The sequence below is a fragment of the Nerophis ophidion genome, linkage group LG06 (genome assembly GCF_033978795.1).
Source record: "Nerophis ophidion isolate RoL-2023_Sa linkage group LG06, RoL_Noph_v1.0, whole genome shotgun sequence".
Classification (NCBI taxonomy): Eukaryota; Metazoa; Chordata; class Actinopteri; order Syngnathiformes; family Syngnathidae; genus Nerophis; species Nerophis ophidion.
The window spans coordinates 2,690,791-2,709,559 of NC_084616.1; the positions used below are offsets into that span (position 1 = coordinate 2,690,791).

Genomic DNA, 18,769 nt, shown 5'->3' on the forward strand with positions numbered 1-18,769 from the left:
TAATTGAACGGTTTAAAAGAGGAGAAAACACGGAAAAAAAAAAAAAAATTGAAACATAGTTTATCTTCAATTTCGACTCTTTAAAGTTCAAAATTCACCTGAAAAAAATGAATAGAAAAACTAGCTAATTCGAATCTTTTTGAAAAAAATAATTTATGGAACATCATTAGTAATTTTTCCCGATTAAGATTAATTTTAGAATTTTGATGACATGTTTTAAATATGTTAAAATCCAATCTGCACTTTGTTAGAATATATAACAAATTGGACCAAGTTATATTTCTAACAAAGACAAATAATTATTTCTTCTAGATTTTCCAGAACAAAAATTTTAAAAGAAATTCAAAAGACTTTGAAATAAGATTTAAATTTGATTCTACAGATTTTCTAGATTGTCCAGAGTATTTTTTAAAAATTTAAATCATAAGTTTGAAGAAATATTTCACAAATAATATTCGTCGAAAAAATAGAAGCTAAAATGAAGAATTAAATTAAAATGTATTTATTATTCTTTACAATAATAATAAAAAAAATTACTTGAAAACTGATTGTCAGGAAAGAAGAGGAAGGAATTTAAAAGGTAAAAAGGTATATGTGTTTAAAAACCCTAAAAACATTTTTAAGGTTGTATTTTTTCTCTAAAATTGTCTTTCTGAAAGTTTTAAGAAGCAAAGTAAAAAAATAAATGAATTTATTTAAACAAGTGAAGACCAAATCTTTAAAATATTTTCTTGGATTTTCAAATTTTGTTTGAGTTTTGTCCCTCTTAGAATTAAAAATGCCGAGCAAAGCAAGATCATCTTGCTAGTAAATAAATACAATTTAAAAGATAGAGGCAGCTCACTGGTAAGTGCTGCTATTTGAGCTATTTTTAGAACAGGCCAGCGGGCGACTCATCTGGTCCTTACGGGCGACCTGGTGCCCGCGGGCACCACGTTGGTGACCCCTGACTTTAAGGTTTTACTACTTACGTATAAAATACTACACGGTCTAGCTCCATCCTATCTTGCCGATTGTATTGTACCATATGTCCCGGCAAGAAATCTGCCTTCAAAAGACTCCGGCTTATTAGTGATTCCTAGAGCTCAAAAAAAGTCTGCGGGCTATAGAGCGTTTTCCGTTCGGGCTCCAGTACTCTGGAATGCCCTCCCGGTAACAGTTCGAGATGCTACCTCAGTAGAAGCATTTAAGTCTCACCTTAAAACTCATCTGTATACTCTAGCCTTTTAATAGACTCCCTTTTTAGACAAGTTGATCTGCCGTTTCTTTTTTTTTTTCTCTCCTCTGTCCCACTGGTGGGGGTCCGGTCCAATGGCCGTGGATGAGGTGCTGGCTGTCCTGAGTCGGGACTCAGGATGGACCGCTCGTACAGAGCCGGGACCCAGGATGGACCCCTCGCCTGTGTATCGGCTGGGGACATCCCTTCGCTGCTGATCCGCCTCCGCTTGTGGTGGTTTCCTGCTGGCTCCACTGTGGACGGGACTCTCTCTGCTGTGTTGGATCCACTTTGGACTGGACTCTCACGGTTGTGTTGGATCCACTATGGATTGAACTTTCACGATATCATGTTAGACCCGCTCGACATCCATTGCTTTCGATTCTCCTAGAGAGGGGGGTTGCCCACTTATGCGGTCCTCTCCAAGGTTTCTCATAGTCATCATTGTCACCGACGTCCCACTGGGTGTGAGTTTTCCTTGCCCTTATGTGGGCCCTACTGTGGATGTTGTTGTGGTTTGTGCAGCCCTTTGAGACACTAGTGAAGCGGAAGATGATGGATGGAATGTATGATTGATTGATTGATACGGGACACGATTGCAAGTTGTGCCTTTGCACAGATAGAAAAGTACAACTTCAGCACAATTGATAATAATTATAGCAACGGCCTTTAAGCATAAGAGCTGTGCGATAACTTCTACATAATTATTCTAACAACATTGTGGTCTACACATCTCTTATGTGTGACTGCCATCTACTGGACACACTTATCATTACACCATGTACCAAATAAGGTCGGTAAGCACAACCAAAAATATTTTGTACATTAGGCGCACCGGGTTATAAGACGCACTGTTGATGTTTGAGAAAATGAAAGGATTTTTAGTACACCTTATAGTCCAAAAAATGCTGTACTCTTATTTACATTGTTTCTTATGGAGAAATTTTCTTCACTATGCAAACTGTTCGATTTAGGAACCTAGTTCGAAACCAATACATTTGGTAAATAGAGGTTCTGCTGTAGTATATCAGGAGTAAGTCACTGGTTTACAGGATGTCTGCCTTCATTTGTCTTTATTCAGGAGGCGATAAAAGTGGTCCAGCCGGTCATTCTGGGGGTTTTGGTACGCTTTTTCGAGCAATACGACCCAAACGATCAAAAGGCCCTGAACCGGATCCTCGGCTTCGCAGCCGGGCTTTCTATGTGCACCATCTTCCTGGCGCTGCTGCACCACCTCTACTTCTTCCACGTCCAGCGCGCTGGCATGAAGATCCGAGTGGCCATGTGTCACATGATCTATAAAAAGGTGGGTAGGCGTTGTTAGGAGAGATCAAAGTCTCCGCTGGAGACCCAAGTGTGCGTGGGAATGTTGCAGCCCAGCTCTCGGGCATCTGCCAAGTCCTTTTCACAGAATCTGTGTGGCAAAGGAATCAAAGCACAAAGAGTTTGTCCTGTGACCTTTGTTCCTTAATAACTCCCGGGTATGTTCAGGCCTCAGAACAGCTTAATCTCAACATACCAAAAAGAATCCACCACTTTTTGCCACCGTGTTGTTAGTTCAGGTGTTCCTTGTTCTTACCACGTTTTGTGCAACCCTGTACTAAAACACTCACATAAATTATTGATAATGTTAACAAAAATCTACTCTCATTTACTTCGGTGCATTTCATTTGCGGATGATACCACTTTATTTTATTCAGCAGAAAATATAAATGACGTCCTACAAATTGTCGAAAATTAATTCTAGAAAATTATGTGCTTCAATGGCAATAAATTGTCCTTAAACCAAATATATGTTTTTTGTTGTAAAAGGAAATACGTTGATGTGTCAGTCGTTAATAATGAATTATAAATGGAAAGGATACATGAGATGTAGTTTCTACACAGAACTTTCCTCCAGAAGGTCTTATCTTTGTCCATGTGGTGTCAGATGAAACAAAAATGGAGCTGTTTGACCACAATACCCAGCAATATGTTTGGAGGAGAAAAAGTGAGGCCTTTAATCACAGGAACACCATGCCTACCATCAAGCATGGTGGTGGTAGTATTATGCTCTTGGCCTGTTTTGCTGCCAATGGAACTGCTGCTTTAAATGGGACAATGAAAAAGGAGGATTACCTCCAAATTGTTCAGGACAACCTACCTAAATCATCAGGGAGGAGGTTGGGTCTTGGGCACAGTTGGGTGTTCCAACAGGACAATGACCCCAAATACACGTCAAGAGTGGTAAAGGAATGGCTAAATCAGGCTAGAATGAAGGTTTTAGAATGGCCTTCCCAAAGTCCTGACTTAAAGGTGTGGACAATGCTGAAGAAAAAAGTCCATGTCAGAAAAGCAACACATTTAGCTGAACTGCGCAACATTTGTGGTGAAAAATGTAAGCAGAAGCTTGTGGATGGCTACCAAAAGTGTCTTATTGCAGGTAAACTTGCCAAGGGACATGTCAGCAAATATGAACATTGCTGTACGTATACTTTTGACCCTCACATTTTCAGTAGAGCCATAATAAATTCATAAAAGAAGCAAACTTCATGAATGTTTTTAGTGAGCAGCAAGTATGTGCTCCAATCACTACATCACAAACAAATAGAAATGATTCGAAAGTCAAGACAGCCATGAGATGATGAGCTTCAAGAGGTAGTCACCTGAAATGCTTTTCACTTCACAAGTGTGCTTGAAGCTCATGTAGAGAATGCCAAGAGTGTGCAAAACAGTAATCAGAGCGGTTTAGCTCGGTTGGTAGAGCGGCCGTGCCAGCAACTTGAGGGTTGCAGGTTCGATTCCCGCTTCCGCCATCCTAGTCACTGCTGTTGTGTCCTTGGGCAAGACACTTGACCCACCTGCTCCCAGTGCCACCCACACTGGTTTAAATGTAACTTAGATATTGGGTTTCACTATGTGAAGCGCTTTGAGTCACTAGAGAAAAAGCGCTATATAAATATAATTCACTTTACTTCACTTCACTAAGGGTGGCTCTTTTGACGGAACTAGAACAAGTTTTCAGTTATTTCTTTAAGTACATAACCCCACAAGTGTTCATTCCTAGTTTTGATGTGACAATCTACAAGGTAAATACCGTATTTCCTTGAATTGCCGCCGGGGCGCTAATTAATTTAAAACCTCTTCTCACTCCGGCGTTTACCAAAGGCATGCGGTAAATTTAGGCCTGCACTTATAAATTTGAGTGTGATGTAAAGATACCTTCATAAAAAGCACATTTAATAAAAAAAAACGTTATTATGGTCTTACCTTTACTTATAAATGAAGTCCATGCGCAGCTCCTTCTGATCAAAAGCATTGATAACTTGTTTATAGAAGTCTTCCTTATCTTTCTTCAGTTTTAAAAGTCTCTCTGTCTCGATGGAGATCTTCCTTTATTACCTCCTGCTTCCATTGAAAGTCCAGTTTAGAAAACTGTTTTATTTTAGATATGTAATCCTCCATGTTAAAAGTGCAAGCGAGAGGAAAAAATAAAGGATCGCTGCTTGTTGTCACTTCTTCTGCAGCCGAGTAGTCGCAAGAAGGATCACTAGCGCCCTCTACCACCAGGAGGCGGGAGTCATTTAATGACTCATATTTGACACACGCAGCTACGACATATTAATAAAACATAGCTGCTTACTGTTCTTTTTAGCATATTCAATAGCTTGGAACTTAAATCCTACTGAATAGCTCTTAATCTTCTTCCCTTTATGCGATTTCAAATGATTGAAATCAGCCTCCTCCATTTTGAAAATGATGACAGGTGAAGTGTCACTCGTGACGTGACGAGTTTGACCCGGTGGAAATTCTAGGCATATGCTAATTATTTGGCGAAACGGGTTTGACCCGGCGGAAAGTCTAGACATGCGCTAATAAAAAAATATTTTGCGAAACGAGTGTGACCCGGCGTTAATCCTGAGCCGGCGGTTATGCTAAGCATGCGCTAATTATTTTGCAAACCGAGTTTGACCCGGCAGTAATTCTAGGCAGGCGCATACTATATACCTGGCGGCTATTCAAGGAAATACGGTAGTCATGAAAATAAAGAAAAGGCATCAAATGAGTAAAATGTGTGTCTAAACGTTTATAAATAAATGATAAATGGGTTGTACTTGTATAGCGCTTTTCTACCTTCGATGTACTCAAAGCGCTTTGACACTACTTCCACATTCACCCATTCACACACACATACACACACTGATGGAAGGAGCTGCCATGCAAGGCGCTAACCAGCACCCATCAGGAGCAAGGGAGAAGTGTCTTGCTCAGGACACAACGGACGTGACGAGGTTGGCACAAGGTGTGGATTGAACCAGGAACCCTTACTGCTCCACATACTGTACATACTGTACTGTGCAATAAAAACTCAACTTACATTCCAGTGGTGAGAACGGAACTGAAATGTGCTCCAACTAAACATCCATTGCTTCGTCACTCCATTTCCATGCTTCCGCACACCATTTTGTAGTTGCTTTGGTTTGTAATGTGAATGCTGGTTTTATTTGTACGTTTCTTTCACTAGGCTCTGTGCCTCAGCAGCCACGCCATGGGAAAGACCACCACTGGCCAGATTGTCAATCTACTATCAAATGACGTCAACAGGTTTGATGATGTATGTTTATGATGTATCATCACTGTGGTGACCATTGTTATGTGTGTTGATGTGCTACTACTTACAGTGGGGCCAATAAGTATTTAGTCAGCCAGCGATTGTGCAAGTTCTCCCACTTCAAATGATGACAGAGGTCTGTCATTTTCATCATAGGTACACTTCAACTGTGAGAGACAGAATGTGGAATAAATCCAGGAATTCACATTGTAGGAATTTTAAAGAATTTATTTGTAAATGATGGTGGAAAATAAGTATTTGTTTAACCATTCAAGGCTCTCACTGATGGAAGGAGGTTTTGGCTCAAAATCTCAGGATACATGGCCCCATTCATTCTTTCCTTAACACGGATCAATCGTCCTGTCCCCTTAGCAGAAAAACAGCCCCAAAGCATGATGTTTCCACCCCCATGTTCCACAGTAGGTATGGTGTTCTTGGGATGCAACTCAGTATTCTTCTTCTTCCAAACACCACCACTTGAGTTTATACCAAAAAGTTCTATTTTGGTTTCATCTGACCACATGACATTCTCCCAATCCTCTGCTGTATCATCCATGTATCCATTTTGGTATCAACTCAACTGGTGGTGTTTGGAGGAAGAAGAATACTGAGTTGCATCCCAAGAACACCACACCTAATGTGGAACATGGGGGTGGAAACATCATGCTTTGGGGCTGTTTTTCTGCTAAGGGGACAGGACCATTGATCCGTGTTAAGGAAAGAATGAATGGGGCCATGTATCCTGAGATTTGGAGCTAAAACCTCCTTCCATCAGTGAGAGCTTTGAATGCTTGACCAAATACTTATTTTCCACCATAATTTACAAATAAATTCTTTAAAATTCCTACAATGTGAATTCCTGGATTCTGTCTCTCACAGTTGAAGTGTACCTATGATGAAAATGACAGACCTCTGTCATCATTTGAAGTGGGAGAACTTGCACAATCGCTGCCTGACTGAATACTTTTGGCCCCACTGTACTTGTCTCATGGATTTGCTTATTGATCTGGGTCCTTATTTATCAAGCTTCTTAGAATTACTCCTAAGAAGTCTGCTAAGAGTTGACTTATGAGTAAAGAAACTCTTCGCTGAAAGCTGCACTTAAAAGTTAGTTATCAAGCGTCTTACTCACACCTTCAGCGAAGTGTAGGACTGAATCTTAAGTGTCACACTCAGAGCTGAACTACGACATTACTATGTGATGTAAACGGGATTTTAGGTGACGTCATTTCTGTGTCCATAGAGATGGCCAATCACGGAAGGGAAACCCTTGTCTAAGAATAAAGAAATATCTTAGAAATATTTAAGTGGACAATGGGAGTGTATATTTTGACAATAAACTACAAAATAATACAAAACAAAATAAAAGATTCTGAGAATCCTCTCAAAGAGCTCCTAACTTATCCTAAAAATCTCCGAGCGAGGAGTTTAAGCACTCATTTGTGCACATAACTTGTGCACTTTTTTTACATACTTACATGTGAGCGCACAACTTGTGTAGTAATGTTGCACTCCTATATGAACACACAACTTTTGCACTTACTTGCCACTCATGTCAGCACGTGTGCACCTATTCTACAATCTTATATATGAACACACAACTTGTGCACTTACTTGTCACTCATGTCAGCACACGTGTGCACCTATTCTACAATCTTATATATGAGCACACAACTTGTGCACTTACTTGTCACTCATGTCAGCACATGTGTGCACCTATTCTACAATCTTATATATGAGCACACAACTTGTGCACTTACTTGTCACTCATGTCAGCACACGTGTGCACCTATTCTACAATCTTATATATGAGCACACAACTTGTGCACTTACTTGTCACTCATGTCAGCACATGTGTGCACCTATTCTACAATCTTATATATGAACACACAACTTGTGCACTTACTTGTCACTCATGTCAGCACATGTGTGCACCTATTCTACAATCTTATATATGAGCACACAACTTGTGCACTTACTTGTCACTCATGTCAGCACACGTGTGCACCTATTCTACAATCTTATATATGAACACACAACTTTTGCACTTACTTGTCACTCATGTCAGCACACGTGTGCACCTATTCTACAATCTTATATATGAACACACAACTTGTGCACTTACTTGTCACTCATGTCAGCACATGTGTGCACCTATTCTACAATCTTATATATGAACACACAACTTGTGCACTTACTTGTCACTCATGTCAGCACACGTGTGCACCTATTCTACAATCTTATATATGAACACACAACTTGTGCACTTACTTGTCACTCATGTCAGCACACGTGTGCACCTATTCTACAATCTTATATATGAACACACAACTTGTGCACTTGTCACTCATGTCAGCACATGTGTGCACCTATTCTACAATCTTATATATGAACACACAACTTGTGCACTTACTTGTCACTCATGTCAGCACACGTGTGCACCTATTCTACAATCTTATATATGAACACACAACTTTTGCACTTGTCACTCATGTCAGCACATGTGTGCACCTATTCTACAATCTTATATATGAACACACAACTTGTGCACTTACTTGTCACTCATGTCAGCACATGTGTGCACCTATTCTACAATCTTATATATGAACACACAACTTGTGCACTTACTTGTCACTCATGTCAGCACACGTGTGCACCTATTCTACAATCTTATATATGAACACACAACTTTTGCACTTACTTGTCACTCATGTCAGCACACGTGTGCACCTATTCTACAATATTATATATGAACACACAACTTGTGCACTTACTTGTCACTCATGTCAGCACACGTGTGCACCTATTCTACAATCTTATATATGAACACACAACTTTTGCACTTGTCACTCATGTCAGCACATGTGTGCACCTATTCTACAATCTTATATATGAACACACAACTTTTGCACTTACTTGTCACTCATGTCAGCACATGTGTGCACCTATTCTACAATCTTATATATGAACACACAACTTTTGCACTTACTTGTCACTCATGTCAGCACGTGTGCACCTATTCTACAATCTTATATATGAACACACAACTTGTGCACTTACTTGTCACTCATGTCAGCACATGTGTGCACCTATTCTACAATCTTATATATGAACACACAACTTTTGCACTTACTTGTCACTCATGTCAGCACACGTGTGCACCTATTCTACAATATTATATATGAACACACAACTTGTGCACTTACTTGTCACTCATGTCAGCACACGTGTGCACCTATTCTACAATCTTATATATGAACACACAACTTTTGCACTTGTCACTCATGTCAGCACATGTGTGCACCTATTCTACAATCTTATATATGAACACACAACTTTTGCACTTACTTGTCACTCATGTCAGCACGTGTGCACCTATTCTACAATCTTATATATGAACACACAACTTGTGCACTTACTTGTCACTCATGTCAGCACATGTGTGCACCTATTCTACAATCTTATATATGAGCACACAACTTGTGCACTTACTTGTCACTCATGTCAACACATGTGTGCACCTATTCTACAATCTTATATATGAGCACACAACTTGTGCACTTATTTTACATAATTATATATGTGCACATGACTTCTGCAATTTATTAATGCATTTAATGTACACAGTTATAATTGTGCACTTTAATCTGTGCACTTTATTGGTGCACCTATTTTACACATTTATACAGGTGCACATAACTTGTGCACTTTGTTGGTGGACTTATTTTACACACTTACGTATTCACACAATACTTGTGCACTTGATTAATGCACTTATTGTACACGCTTATATATTTACACTTATTTAACATAACATGTACTTTATTGGTGCACTTAACATGTGCGTTTAGCTCTTAAAATGTCAGTGCCTAGATTGAAAAGCCTCCCAATACAAAAACAGGCCATTCAAATTTTCCAACTGAATTTTCTAGTTGTGGAATATTTTAACTATTTTTCACGTTTTTAACCAAGGGTCACCAACGCGGTGCCCGCGGGCACCAGGTCGCCCGTAAAGACCAGATGAGTCGCCCGCTGGCCTGTTCTAAAAATAGCTCAAATAGCAGCACTTACCAGTGAGCTGCCTCTATTTTTTAAATTGTATTTATTTACTAGCAAGCTGGTCTCGCTTTGCTGGACATTTTTAATTCTAAGAGAGACAAAACTCAAATAGAATTTGAAAATCCAAGAAAATATTTTAAAGACTTGGTCTTCACTTGTTTAAATAAATTCATTTATTTTTTTACTTTGCTTCTTATAACTTTCAAAAAGACAATTTTAGAGAAAAAATACAACCTTAAAAATGATTTTTGGATTTTTAAACACATATACCTTTTTACCTTTTCAATTCCTTCCTCTTTTTTTCCTGACAATTGAAATCAATGTTCAAGTAAATGTATTTGTTTTATTGAAAAGAATAATAAATACATTTTAATTTATTCTTCATTTTAGCTTCAGTTTTATTTGTGAAATATTTGTTCAAACTTATTATGATTAAAATTCATAAATTATTCTGGCAAATCTAAACAATCTGTTGAACGAAATTTAAATTTTATTTCAAACTCTTTTGAATTTGTTTTCAAATTTTTGTTTTGAAAATCTAGAAGAAATATTGATTTGTCTTTATTAGAAACATAACTTGGTCCAATTTGTTATATATTCTAACAAAGTGCAGATTGGATTTTAACCCATTTAAAACATGTCATCAAAATTGTAAAATTAATCTTTAATTGGGAAAAATTACTAATGATGTTCCATAAATTATTATTCTTTTTTTTTTTCAAAAAGATTCGAATTAGCTAGTTTTTCTCTTCTTATTTTTGGTTGAATTTTGAATTTTAAAGAGTTGAAATTGAAGATAAACTATGTTTCAAAATTTAATTTTCATTTTTTTCGTGTTTTCTTCTTTTAAACCGTTCAATTGAGTGTTTTTTTTCATCATTTATTCTCTACAGAAAACCTTCCATAGAAGGAAAAAAAATGTACGACGGAATGACACAGAAATTCCCCTTTTTTAAATTTTTATATTTATCTGTTTCTATATATATTTAATGTGAGAAATCATTAAGATGATCAGTCTTTCCACAAAGATAAATATAATTAATTATTAATAATAACATAGAGTTAAAGGTAAATTGAGCAAATTGGTTATTTCAGGCAATTTATTTAAGTGTGTATCAAACTGGTAGCCCTTCGCATAATCAGTACCCAAGAAGTAGCTCTTGCTTTCAAAAAGGTTGCTGACCCCTGGGTTAGAGTGTCCGCCCTGAGATGGGTAGGTTGTGAGTTCAAACCCCGGCCGAGTCATACCAAAGACTATAGAAATGGGACCCATTACCTCCCTGCTTGCCACTCAGCATCAAGGCTTGGAATTGGGGGTTAAATCACCATAAATGATTCCCAGGCGCGGCCACCGCTGCTGCTCACTGCTCCCCTCACCTCCCAGGGGGTGATCAAGGGTGATGGTTCAAATGCAGAGAGTAATTTCGCCACACCTAGTGTGTGTGTGACAATCATTGCTACTTTAACTTGACTTTTTCTGCAACAGGTGACAATCTTCATCCACTTCCTGTACGTGGGGCCCTTGCAGGCAGCAGTGGTGGTGGGACTGCTGTGGCAGGAGATCGGACCGTCGTGCCTGGCAGGCATTGTGGTCCTACTGTTCCTGATGCCTGTGCAGACCATGTTTGGGAGACTCTTTTCCAAGTTCAGGTAATTCCACAGGAATGTACCCAACTAATGACACGACTATTTTCTATCACAGTTATTATTACTGTCGTGGTATTGTTGAATGTGCTCAAAAAGGACGTACACACTAGGGTTGTGCGCTATACCGCTACTGGTACAGTACTGTGGTATAAACCCCGTTTCCATATGAGTTGGGAAATTGTGTTAGATGTAAATATAAACAGAATACAATGATTTGCAAATCCTTTTCAAGCCATATTCAGTTGAATATGCTACAAAGACAACATATTTCATGTTTTTTTTGCAAATAATTATTAAGTTTAGAGTTTGATGCCAGCAACACGTGACAAAGAAGTTGGGAAAGGTGGCAATAAATACTGATAAAGTTGAGGAATGCTCATCAAACACTTATTTGGAACATCCCACAGGTGTGCAGGCTAATTGGGAACAGGTGGGTGCCATGATTGGGTATAAAAACAGCTTCCCCAAAAAATGCTCAGTCTTTCACAAGAAAGGATGGGGCGAGGTACACCCCTTTGTCCACAACTGTGTGAGCAAATAGTCAAACAGTTTAAGAACAACCTTTCTCAAAGTGCAATTGCAAGAAATTTAGGGATTTCAACATCTACGCTCCATAATATCATCAAAAGGTTCAGAGAATCTGGAGAAATCACTCCACGTAAGCGGCATGGCCGGAAACCAACATTGAATGACCGTGACCTTCCATCACTCATACGGCACTGCATCAAAAACCAACATCAATCTCTAATGGATATCACCACATGGGCTCAGGAACACTTCAGAAAACCACTCTCACTAAATATGGTTTGTCGCTACATCTGTAAGTGTAAGTTAAAGCTCTAATATGCAAAGCGAAAGCCATTTATCAACAACATCCAGAAACGCCGCCGGCTTCTCTGGGCCCGAGATCATCTAAGATGGACTGATGCAAAGTGGAAAAGTGGTCTGACGAGTCCACATTTCAAATTGTTTTTGGAAATATTCGACATTGTGTCATCCGGACCAAAGGGGAAGCGAACCATCCAGACTGTTATCGACACAAACTTGAAAAGCCAGCATGTGTGATGGTATGGGGGTGCATTAGTGCCCAAGGCATGGGTAACTTACACATCTGTGAAGGCACCATTAATGCTGAAAGGTACATACAGGTTTTGGAACAACATATGCTGCCATTTAAGCGCCTTCTTTTTCTTGGACGCCCCTGCCCCCGCCTGCAGTCCAGACCTGTCTCCCATGGAAAATGTGTGGCGCATTATGAAACGTAAAATACGACAGCGGAGAACCCGGACTGTTGAAAGACTGAAGCTCTACATAAAACAAGAATGGGAAAGAATTCCACTTTCAAAGCTTCAACAATTAGTTTCCTCAGTTCCCAAAAGTTTATTGAGTGCTGTTAAAAGAAAAGGTGATGTAACACAGTGGTGAACATGCCCTTTCCCAACTACTTTGGCACGTGTTGCAGCCATGAAATTCTAAGTTAATTATTATTTGCAAATAAAAAATAAAGTTTGTCAGTTTGAACATCAAATATGTTGTCTTTGTAGCATATTCAACTGAATATGGCTTGAAAAGGATTTGCAAATCATTGTATTCTGTTTATATTTACATCTAACACAATTTCCCAACTCATATGGAAACGGGGTTTGTAATAATGAATCAAAAACGGTACTATACTGTGTTTGAAAAGTACCGCTTCTGTCTATCTGTGTTGGCCCTGTGATGAGGTGGCCACTTTTCCAGGGTGTACACCGCCTTCCACCCAAATGCAGCTGAGATAGGCTCCAGCATTCCCCGCGACCCCAAAGGGACAAGCGGTAGGAAATGGATGGATGGATGGGTTCCCAATTTCTTTATTTATTTTTTTAACGGGCATGACAGCACATCGTCCTCAAATCATGACATTGCTGGTTTTACGAGCAGAGGAGCATGTTGGGCAGCGCACACACACAGAGTACTTACAAGCAGACAGTCTGTAGACAGAATAGGGAGAACGAACGCATTTTGGTGTAAAAAGTCAAGATAAAGGTGAAGTTCTAACACTGAAACACCCTCAGGACGAGCTGCTTTAAGACATGGCTAGCTTGCTAGCAGCTAACATTCATCCACAGTGTTTTAGCTACTTCTAAATCACTAATCCTGGTCTCCATGGCGACTAAGTATGTTTCTTACATGTAGCATTATCACTGCAGGATGAGGAATAGCTAAACATGCTTCACTACACACTGTAGGAGGATACAATAGCTCACTGCCGTCACCGCTAACAAAAGCTTGCGCGGTTGAATGTAAACAAAGGCCATCAGTGGATCTACACCTGACATCCACTCTAATGATACCAAGTACAAGAGTGTATTTAGTCGATACTACTATGATTACTTTGATTGCTTGAATTTTTGACCACTCTTGACAAAATTGGTGCAGTTCAGCTAAATATGTTGCTTTTCTGACATGGACTTGTTTCTTCAGCATTGTCCACACATTTAGGTCAGGACTTTGGGAAGGCCATTCTAAAATCTTCATTCCAGCCTGATTTTTTCATTCCTTGACCACTTTTGAGGTGTGTTTGGGGTCATTGTCCTGTTGGAACAGCCAACTGCAGCCAAGACCCAACCTTCGGACTGATGACTTTAGCTTGTCCTGAAGAATTTGGAGCTAATCCTCCTTTTTCATTGTCCCATTTAAAGCAGCAGTTCCATTGGCAGCAAAACAGACCCAGAGCATAATACTACCACCACCATGCTTGACGGTAGGTGTGGTGTTGCTGGGATCAAAGCCCTCACCTTTTCTCCTCCAAACATATTGCTGGGTATTGTGGTCAAACAGCTCCATTTTTGTTTCATCTGACATCACGTGGACAAAGATAAGACCTTCTGGAGGAAAGTTCTGTGGTCAGGTGCCGCCTACACGGCTTTAAATGGAACTTAGATCATTGGCTTTCACTATGTAAAAAACGCTTTGAGTCAATAGAGAAAAGCGCTATATAAATATAAGTCACTTAACTTCAAAGAGTGGTTAAGTCTGGAACAAAAACACCGGGGTGGTAACAAAAAAAAACGCAAGACACAAAGGAAAAACCAATGAACTGCTCCGAAACACTGGACACCGAAATGGTCTTACCGCCCAAACAAAAAGGTGACAAGTGGTGTCACAATAGCGCTCACATTGTTTTGTCTTGTTTTGCACCATATTTTGTTGTCTTGTTCTGCATCATTTTGTATGTTGTTTTGCATCATATTTTGTTGTCTTGTGTTGCATCATTTTGTTTGTTGTTTTGCATCATATTTTGTTTGTCTTGTTTTGCATCACATTTTGTTTGTCGTTTTGCATCATATTTTGTTGTATTGTGTTGCATCATTTTGTTTGTTGCTTTGCATCATATTTTGTTTGTCTTGTTTTGCATGATTTTTTTGTTTTTTGCATCATATTTTGTTAGTTGTTTTGCATCATATTTTGTTTTGCATAATTTTTTTGTTGTTTTGCATCATATTTTGTTTTGCATAATTTTTTGTTTGTGGTTTTGCATCATTTTTGTTGTTGTTTTGCAACATATTTTGTTAGTTGTTTTGCATCATATTTTGTTTTGCATAATTTTTTTGTTGTTTTGCATCATATTTTGTTTTGCATCAATTATTGTTTGTGGTTTTGCATCATTTTTGTTGTTGTTTTGCATCATATTTTGTTTGTTTTGCATCATATTTTGTTTTGTTTTGCATAATTTTTTGTATGTCTTGTTTTGCATCATATTTTGTTTTGTTTTGCATCATTTTTTTGTTGTCTTGTGTTGCATCATTTTGTTTGTTGTTTTGCATCATATTTTGTTTGTCTTGTTTTGCATGATTTTTTTGATTTTTGCATCATATTTTGTTTGTTGTTTTGCATCATATTTTGTTTTGCATCAATTTTTGTTTGTTGTTTTGCATCATTTTTGTTGTTTTGCATCATATTTTGTTTTTTTTGCATCATATTTTGTTTGTTGTTTTGCATCATATTTTGTTTTGTTTTGCATAATTTTTTGTTTGTCTTGTTTTGCATCATATTTAGTTTTGTTTTGCATCATTTTTTTGTTGTCTTGTGTTGCATCATTTTGTTTGTTGTTTTGCATCATATTTTGTCTTGTTTTGCATGATTTTTTTGATTTTTGCATCATATTTTGTTTGTTGTTTTGCATCATATTTTGTTTTGCATCAATTTTTGTTTGTTGTTGCATCATTTTTTTGTTGTTGTTTTGCATCATATTTTGTTTTGCATCAATTTTTGTTTGTTTTGCATAATTTTTGTTGCTTTGCCTTATATTTTGTTTTTTGCATCATTTTTTGTTTTGTTTTGCATCATTTTTTGTTTGTCTTGTTTTGCGTCATATTTTGTTTTGTTTTGCATCATTTTTTTGTGTTTTGCATCACATTTAATTTGTATTGTTTTACATCACATTTAGTTTGTGTTCTAACTCCCCCATCCTGGTCTGCAGGAGTAAAATGGCCGCCCTGACAGACTGCAGGATCCGCACGATGAACGAGGTGGTTTCTGGGATGCGTATCATCAAGATGTACGCCTGGGAAAAACCCTTTGCTGCTCTGGTGTCGGATGTCAGAAGGTAAGGAGGAAAGAATGTTACCTCATGATAAGGACAAGTGCGTGTCAACAATTAGGTAAAGATGTCAGGGTGTGTTGGATTTTGGAACACATTCTTCCTCTGTCCTCTCATTCATTGCACTCACACACGCTCCTGAGGTCGGATACAAGAGCTGCATCCAATAAGATCCTACACACCTGGGCCTAATAGGACCCGCGGGCCACGTGCGGCCCAATCACATTTTCAACCCGGCCCGCCCGACATGCTACATCATTTTTTTACGCCTTTAACCTCAAAAGTGTGTTTGCCATTAAGATGTGCAGTGCTCTTTTTAAATGACTAAGTCTTCAACTATAGAAAGTATTTCAATGGTTGAAATGTTCACTTTTGGGTGTGAAACTCTGCAAAAAGTCAGTGTTCAAAAACAAGAAAAGAAAAAATTACAAAAATGAGAGGTATTTTACTTGAACTAAGCAAAATGATCTGCCAATAGAACAAGAACATTTGGCTTGTCAAAACTTTCCAAAACAAGTCAAATTAGCTAAATTCAATGAACCCCAAAATAGCTTCAAATAACTATCTTCACTAATAAATGAGACCTTTTTTGCTCAGCATGTTGAAAAATGTTCTTAAATGAAGTAAGTGCTAGTGCCATTATCTTGACATCATGATATGTGCTCGGCATTACATGTCTTTAAACCAGCAAACTTACACTAAAAACTAATTTATTGTTCTTAATGGAAAGACAACAAGGCAAGCGCTTGTTGCCTTCTTTCCTAAAAATGCATTTTTCCCTCAATAACATGACATCATCGCGCCAAGTGCGTGCTCTTTCAGTCATTAGTCTGCAAGGAATATATATATATATATATATATATATATATATATATAAATATATATATATATATATAAATAAATATTAGGGGTGGGCAAATTAATGCGTTAATTATGAGTTAACTCATCAATCTATTAACGCCGACAATTATTTTATCGCACATTTGCGTATGTTTACATGCTTTTATTTTGTTAACGCCATTTCTTAACAAGATGGCGTCGCCCGGCGTGGAAGGGCTGTTGGTAAAGATGGAACATTTGGCAAAAATACCGGACAATTCTGCAAATGTCATGGCTGGCTTACAGCGTGGTCACTCCGGGATCACTTACGACCGCCAGACAATTCTGGATGTGGATAGATCGGGCCGTTTTGGACTGAATGAGGCGTGCTTGCTAGAGCGGCTAGCTAGCATGGGAATACTTTGCCGGCTACATCCAGCGGCCTGTGAAGCAGCGGAGTATATGTGTTGTCTGTCTATTTATGAATAATGCAGACCAGGAGTGTTGGCTGAGTTCTTAACGTTTGCTTTCAGAGCGTGCATATCACAACATACAAGATGCCGTCATGGCGACACAACCTATACATGCTCGTCACTCCTGTTGCATGCTGGGTAGGGTAGTTCTTTTTTCCCTGGCTCATAACATCACAATATAGTACCATGTATATGATGCCTTCAGTTTATCAAAGCACCAAGCAAACAATCGGAAAATTCCCATCATATCAATTCCTAGATATGGTCATAATTATTTTAAGTGCATTATGCTGAATAAACACAACATTATTAATATTGCTACTACGGATAATTTGATCAAAAATTCCCTAAAACAGCCCACTACCTATAATATAGGTTTTTTAAACATAAGATCCCTGATAAAAAAAATGTTCCTGCTGTTACCTCAGAAATTGCCTGTTCAGATGTTATGATTGTGGCTCAGAGATTTGTATGTAGATTATATTTATTTTCCATAACAAACAGGATAACTTAAATACCCTGGCAGTGGCAATAAGCTTAAATGTTTGTATTTGCATTTTCTTAGTTGATTTTCATCAAATATGCTATTTAACTGCTACTGTTTAACAAGGACTGATTTAAATTGTGTTTGCACAACAAATGTTTTGGCGCTTTTGTTCATGTGGGAGAATATTCCAATAAAGGTGCACTACACACTACTTTTGAATTCATTATTGGGCTTTGCGTATACAATGCAGTTAATCACGATTAATCAGAGAAATAGTGCGATTTACTTTGATTAAAATTTTTAATCCTCGCCCAGCCCTAATATATATATATATATATATATATATACATACATACATACATACATACATACAGTGGGGCCAAAAAGTATTTAGTCAGCCAGCGATTGTGCAAGTTCTCCCACTTCAAATGATGACAGAGGTCTGTCATTTTCATCATAGGTACACTTCAACTGTGAGAGACAGAATGTGGAAAAAAAATCCAGGAATTCACATTGTAGGAATTTTAAAGAATTTATTTGTAAATGATGGTGGAAAATAAGTATTTGGTCAAGCATTCAAAGCTCTCACTGATGGAAGGAGGTTTTGGCTCCTAATCTCAGGATACATGGCCCCATTCATTCTTTCCTTAACACGGATCAATCGTCCTGTCCCCTTAGCAGAAAAACAGCCCCAAAGCATGATGTTTCCACCCCCATGCTTCACAGTAGGTGTGGTGTTCTTGGGATGCAACTCAGTATTCTTCTTCCTCCAAACACCACCAGTTGAGTTTATACCAAAAAGTTATATTTTGGTTTCATCTGACCACATGACATTCTCCCAATCCTCTGCTGTATCATCCATGTATCCATTTTGGTATCAACTCAACTGGTAGTG

General features: G+C 38.3%; 1 protein-coding gene across 4 annotated transcripts in view; it reads left to right on the top strand.

The window, feature by feature from the left end:
- Positions 1-18,769, top strand: part of abcc4 (ATP binding cassette subfamily C member 4 (PEL blood group)) — a 138,616-nt gene that overhangs the window by 51,428 nt on the left and 68,419 nt on the right. For all 4 annotated transcript variants that reach the window (XM_061902455.1, XM_061902456.1, XM_061902454.1 and 1 more), the window contains 4 exons: positions 2,298-2,522; positions 5,721-5,810; positions 11,353-11,516; positions 15,976-16,101. In XM_061902455.1, the coding sequence (XP_061758439.1) occupies positions 2,298-2,522; positions 5,721-5,810; positions 11,353-11,516; positions 15,976-16,101 (605 nt within the window). The remainder of the gene's footprint in view (positions 1-2,297; positions 2,523-5,720; positions 5,811-11,352; positions 11,517-15,975; positions 16,102-18,769) is intronic.